The 6,641-nt window shown below is 36.3% G+C and overlaps 1 protein-coding gene across 2 annotated transcripts; it reads right to left on the reverse strand.

The window, feature by feature from the left end:
* Positions 1-6: 6 nt before the first annotated feature.
* Positions 7-4,877, reverse strand: LOC116845406. Of its 2 annotated transcripts, none has more exons than XR_004378237.1 (2): positions 2,172-4,877; positions 7-1,807 (listed from the first exon to the last, which is right to left on the reverse strand). XR_004378237.1 is itself a non-coding variant. In XM_032818064.1 (2 exons), exon 2 carries the CDS (start codon positions 3,887-3,889, stop codon positions 2,249-2,251), a length of 1,641 nt encoding a protein of 546 aa, XP_032673955.1. In that variant the 5' UTR covers positions 3,974-4,876; the 3' UTR covers positions 7-2,248. The 2 variants fall into 2 exon arrangements, 1 of the variants encoding a protein (XP_032673955.1); XM_032818064.1 differs by having other exon boundaries at positions 7-3,889; positions 3,974-4,876.
* Between the last annotated feature and the right edge of the window lie 1,764 nt (positions 4,878-6,641).

A 6,641-nucleotide genomic window follows, 5' to 3' on the forward strand; every position in this document is an offset into this window, starting at 1 on the left:
GGAGAATAAGCAAGAGAGCGAGGAAACACGTGCGGTTGCTAGGTGTCACGGTTGTGAGTCTCGATAACGGACGAATGCGTCGAGTCGAGTCGTTTTTCCGGATTTTTCGCACGGCTGCGAGCTGCATTCCCGTTCTTCTTGCTCCCCGTCGTCGACGTATTTTCATCGACCTTCTTTCCCTCTCTCTCTGTGTGTCTCTCTCTTGCTTATTCTCCCTCTTTCTCTGTTTTCTCTCTTTCTCTCTTTTGCTTCTTTCTTCCCCAATAACGATTGATTTGCCGCATGGACGTTCGCGATTTTGGTAGAACGCGAAGCGGAACAACATTGACCGGCTAAGGACGATCCTAACGTTTGTATTTACGTGTAATTCGTGTTTTTGATTATGAAGGATCGTTAAGATCGTCTCTTGCGGACTTGCTTTGCGATTCCCTCGCAAAAAAAAATTTAGGTTATCGCGTAGCCGTCGTGTTCGACAAAATATTGAGTTCACGCGATTCGCCGCAAAGTTTCGCTCATGACGAACACCGCCACGTGCGTCCGACATGATTCCTACTTCACAATTAGGTAAACAGTTCTCCTTCCTAATATGTGTGTGTGTGTGCGTGTGTGCGTGATGTGTACCGGAGCATTGTGCCAAGTAACGTTCGCTGCAACGAATTTCTCTGTGATGCTCAAAAAGCATGTCCGTATTCTTATCTGTGTACAGTTAATCGCGTGGTTCAGCTGCTTCGTGCTAGTAAAAAACTAAACAAATCGATAAGTCGTGAGCACACAAGCCCCCTCCCTTTCTGCCTCAACCTTAGTAAATCCATGTAAACACAATAATCGACTTTGGCGACTGGCGCGGCATCGTTTCTTTCCTATGATAATCCTCAGGTGTTCCGTAAGAAAGGAGGACAAGGTAAGGCGATATACTCGAGACAGAAAGAGTGAGTGAGTAGGAGAGACGAGGTCAAGCAGAAGCTCGAATTAAGCTCGCCGTATTTCGCTACTTGCGGTTAGGAAAACAACGAGCGCGCCCGTGTTACGTTATTAGGCGCGCGTGCGATTATCGAATATTACGAAGGTCGTGTCCGTGCAACAATTATCAATACGGCTGTTAACGCATGTGTATCGATTGATGTTAAGATTGTGACACGTACGCGAATTGGCTAATTATTTTTACACGCTCTCGACGCGAATTATCGGATTAATGTCGGGACAGTGTGCTCATGCGAAACTCTGGATGATGTATCATTCAGTAATCGGTCTCGCGTGATCCAACGAGAAACAATGATTAAAAGCAATAGATATATTTTTTTTACGTCTATTTTTTACATGCACACGTCGGAAGCAGGAGAAAAAGGCCGGTGTAGATCTACTTTCTCAGTAAACAAAGAAGTCGTATCAGTAGAATCTGTAGATATTTCTGAAACGAGAAATTCTCTGAGAGAGACAGAAAGAAAGTTTGATCATCAATTTTTGATTCCTTACTCGCTATAGCATCCATTCGTCAATATTTAGTCGATATAGTGAATGCCGTTTTGCGAAACATCTGCGGATTTCAGGTTTCTGAGGTTCGTATATATTAAGGGGGAACACCAGGGTGACGGCCGAAAAAAAGGCTATTTTCGTGAATTTTTTTTTCATTATCTAATAGTTTGTTTAATTTATAAACTATATATGTTAAAAGTACATACTTATATTATGTTACAAAAAAAATTTCATAAAATAATATTCATATTTATAATAACTATGGTGATTGATGTGCACCTCGTCTGAAAAAACATGGGTGCACGGGCGCTCGTGCTGCATCTGAACGGGAGCTCTGATATAAATTTTTTTAATTGTGATCTAAAGTATATGAATGTAGTTTTAGTTGCACGTACGGATTTTTTGATAAAATAATTTTTGACAAAATGGCACTGTTTAAAAAAAAAGTTTTTGATTTTTCAACAAAAATTCGTTACTTCTTTAATTGTTTTTCAAAAACTAATAATCCGATTGAAAAATCCGTACGTGCAACTGAAGACAATTTTGTTGTAAACATTCTGTCCAAATTTCAAGTTATTCGGATAAAAATTGGCCGAGATATGAGAGCGCCCAGTTACGAAAACGTGGTTTCGAGAAAAACGCGTTTAAAGTTTTACAACTAATTGGTTCATATAAAACGATAAAATTTTGTAACGAACCAAAGTGCGTCCAATCCGGGTGCATATGAAGTGCCTTCTGAAGCAATAGCTAGTTCTTCGGCTTCGTTTCTGCTTTGCTATCTTCGCAATCTTTCCTCACGCGTCGCCGCTTGCGTTCGGAGGTCTGCAAGTGAAAGCCGTTGATCGTCCTTGTAGTCGCGAAATTGTGATGCTGACAGTCCAATTCTAATTCCCAGCAGCTCCATTATTTTTAATACATCGGTGTATCCATCATTAAAAATACAAACAGCAATGCTTGCAGCGATTTCTACGACTATACCTCCACTTGATGTTGTTTTTGGATCGATGCTCCAAATCATGTTGTTAAAACTCTCATTATTATTTTGAGTAAAACCTCCCAAGCATTTTTCAAGTAACCTTTTATCACTCAAATCTTTATAAATGGGAGTGATTGCATCAATGACTACATCAGGAAGCGGTGTTTTGTGTGTATAATCGCTTTGTCGTACAGCTTTTGCTCGCTGCCAAGTGCACCAAGAATTTGGCCCCTCCGGGCAATAATCATGTTTCGGATTGTCGTCAGATGAACTCTTGTGATACAGAGTACTCCAAATTGCTTTATACATTTCATCCACAGAATTTTGATGTCTGCGAATAGCTAGTCCGTAAAAAGTACTTAAATCATCAATTAATTTCGCTGTAAGTTTTCCTTTACCTCCTAGTCCTTTATTTTCTTTTTTACATTTACGTAGCCTTGCGCCCATTCTTTTTTGTACGTGGTTAATGCACTCTTTTTTTGTAACAGGATACGGAACCGAATCGACGATTGCTTTGTAAGTTTTGCTGTCACCGTCTCCAATATAATTTATATATCGAACATTGTGAAGATCTTCGGATCTTAGAAACATTTCGCGAATTCCATCGACTTCCATTTTTCCAGAGGAGCCTTCATGATTTGCCGTGCATTCATCTGTATGAGATTGTAACCACTCTTCGTATTCTACAGTATTGCTTCGTTTTTCCCAAAAAGTGCAGGCTTTACAAAAGGAAGATTTTACACTTATATCGAGCACTTTACTTGTATAATAACCGATCAGAGATGAAACGCCGAACAACGAACTAAAGCCCCTTTTTTTCCAGCTTCCGTCACCAGATACTGTAATTTCTGTAGTCTCTTGAACATTTAATGCTTCTGCAGTTTTCATTTTTTCCTCTTGTGCACTAGATTTTAATGAAATATTACAAATCGATTTTGCAGCAGTGTGGATTTGTTTCACGAGAGAGTCATAGAAGGAACGGAAGATAGGTCGAGGCAAATCCATTAGTCCGCAAAACTTTTCTGCTCCATTCAATCCGATTCCCAATAACCTCATTGCAAATATAAATCTTTTGTTTATTTCATATGCATTAGAAATAAGAGGACACGATTCGATGTATTTCGGATCACATTCTTTACATTTGATAACTAATTTAAATCCGAGGCCACGTTTACTTGTTTCGTGAAATTCTATCTCACTTCCACACGTTTTGCAACACAGAAATCCTGCCATAACGGGAAAAACCGAGAAAAAATTTAAAATTCTATATGATATTGTTGGATCAATATCAATATCCTTATCAACGGTTTTCAATTTTTTGGATGACGTGCTTTTGTCGCCTACATTTTGTTCTATTTCAAATCGATTCAGAGGACGTTTCAATTTTTTGCCGTCTTTAGTTGGTTTCGGATTAGATTGTTTCTTGCCTTTTCGATCCATCTTTAACATAAAATGAATATCTCTAATAAACTAAATAAATAACCAAATAACTCTTAGATTTTCAAATCAACGTTTGCTACGAACCTTGCGCCTCGAAGGTTGCCGAAAGACTACTTTTACACGCTTAACGGTCGTCACAAAAACATATGTACATACTATACAACAGAACTCAAGCACGTAGACAACAAAAGAATACCGGTAAAACTCCCTACAGACAGATCAAGGGGACTGCCGAATCTTTTCAGGTAGCGCGCGGCCGGTTCTACTAGCGGCATCTGACCAAGTTCTACTCTATGACATATTTACTATAGTTCCGTTACGAATTTCACCATAATATTATAGGGACATATTTTTAAGACTCCAAACATCACAAAAATGCAAAAAAAAAAATCGATTTTTTGAAACCGTCACCGTGGTGTTCCCCCTTAACTCATTTCTCTAAAAGTATATAAATATATAAAACCTATGCAAGATATAAGAAAAATTTTTTTGTAGTGTTCTCACGATCGCACCTTTGTAACGCATTTTATATTTTCTCAAGCATTTCTAAGCTGCCTACATTTAACGTATATTTATTCTATGGCTACGTTTCGGATTTTCTCTGAAAATCAAACAAACACCGAAAACTTATGGTTAACGTTATATGTACCATTGTAGTAGTATTCTTTCAGTACTCTGACAATGAGTACGCAAATGCAGCTTACTTGACAAGTTCTCACATTCGATAAATCTCTTTTAGGATCATTAGTCACGACTTTCACTATGGCCTGTATGAAATGTCCATTTTAAACGTCTTAGAAAGAATTTAAACGTTTTCCTAGGTTAGTAGTCTCAGGTAGCTAAAATATAGACTCAAGTATTTTAGATATGCAGGAACTAACATTAATACCAAGGACGGAAAACGAAGGACCAAGTTCGAAGAACCCAAAAGACAGGAATTTAACACGTTTCGAGAAGCGAAAATAGTTTCCCCATTCATGAACTGATCTTTTAAAACTACAATATTAAAATACATAATATTAATCGCATTTCGTGCATTTAAATAATTAATTATCGTTGTTCATGAAAACTTCAATTAAAATATAATTATATAGATGTATAGCTATATACAGTATATAATTTATTCAATTAAAATATAATTATATAGATGTATAGCTATATACAGTATATAATTTATTCGAATATTCAGCATTATAATTCTACCGATTTTATTTCGACTGTGTTTATGTTTCTTTTCTTATATCAAAAATCACATTAGACAATCGTTAACGAAGTTTTGCACGGAAAAAAAGGATTTGTTGCAACAGCAAACTAATTCGCTACATATGAATAGTTAAACATAATTCGTTGTATTAGCTACTTTTTCTTTGCTGCAGGAACCTATTTCTTTCCTATGATAACAAAAAAATTTGCTCCTACAGTAAGAAAAGTAGTTAACGCAAATTTGCTAGAGATGGACAACTAAACATAATTTACTGCTTTAACTACTTTTTTATTACAGAAACAGATTTCTTGTTATCCTAGGAAAGAAATTGGCTCCTGCAGCAAAGAAAAAATGGCTAATACAACAAATTGTGTTTAGTTGTCCATATGTAACAAATCTTTTTTCCGTATGTGTTTGCTTGAATCTCGCGCTAATGTAAATCTCCATTCTGAACATCGAATCGACTATCAGTTTCGCTTTCAGTTGCATTAGTGAACACATTAGGTTATTCTTTGTGATCATTAATCGAGAGTGACTCATTTTCTTGTAGAAAAATTTTTTACGAAGCGAAATAAATTTCTCTCTCTTTCTATCTATATAACCATTAGATACAATCAATTTGCCGTTAGTAGAATCATATTAAATAATCGCGGGCAAAGTTTTATGTATCTCTACTCGAGTTTCACACTCGTGAGATCTTCATTTAGAATATCAAATTATCTTTCAATCTCGCTATCAGTTCTATTAATGAACACATTAAGTTTTTGCTTCTGGTCGTTAATCAGGAGAGTGATTCATCTTTTTCGGAAAAATTTTTTATAACACGTATATTATATAACAGTTATATTGTTTGTCGAGTAAGAAATTATAACTAACATGTATGTTACATATAACATTGTGTTTGTTGGGATTACAATAAATATCAAATTTATATGACGCGAACAACACAACCTGATCTGAACACCACATAGCGCGCGCTTCACGCGCGCCACTTTAGCTTTTTCGTTGTATTTACAATTTATATTATAATATTCGTTTTTACAAATTATATTCCCAGCAAACAATGTTACATGTAACTAACATGTATGTTACATGTAACATTGTGTTTGCTGGGATTACAATAAATATCAAATTTATATGCCGCGAACAACACAACCTGATCTGTCACCGCGGCTGACAGCTGTAAGCGGCACGAATCAACTGCGACGGGATCGAGACAATCGAGACGATCGAGACGGCCAATTAGCGTCGCGGAAAAGAGGCTTCACCCACTTCGATACATTCGAGATTTACCCTACTGAAAAATTTCTATTGAGATCACAATTGAATTCCCAATTGAATTCTCAATTAAATTCTCAATTGAATTCTCAGTTGAGGTTTCCGCAAAATTTCGCATGTAAGATCTCAATTGAGATATTTGTATCTGATGGAAATAATTCATTGAAAATATAATGAACTTTTGCTGAAATATGTTTGAAAAGCATTCACAATTTTGACCCAATTTCATTAAAATTTCATTATAATTTCATTAATATTTCGATAATATTT

This window comes from Odontomachus brunneus, unplaced genomic scaffold, assembly GCF_010583005.1.
Source record: "Odontomachus brunneus isolate Ranch 3 - 2012 unplaced genomic scaffold, Obru_v1 Obru_scaffold_051, whole genome shotgun sequence".
Taxonomy (NCBI): domain Eukaryota; kingdom Metazoa; phylum Arthropoda; class Insecta; order Hymenoptera; family Formicidae; genus Odontomachus; species Odontomachus brunneus.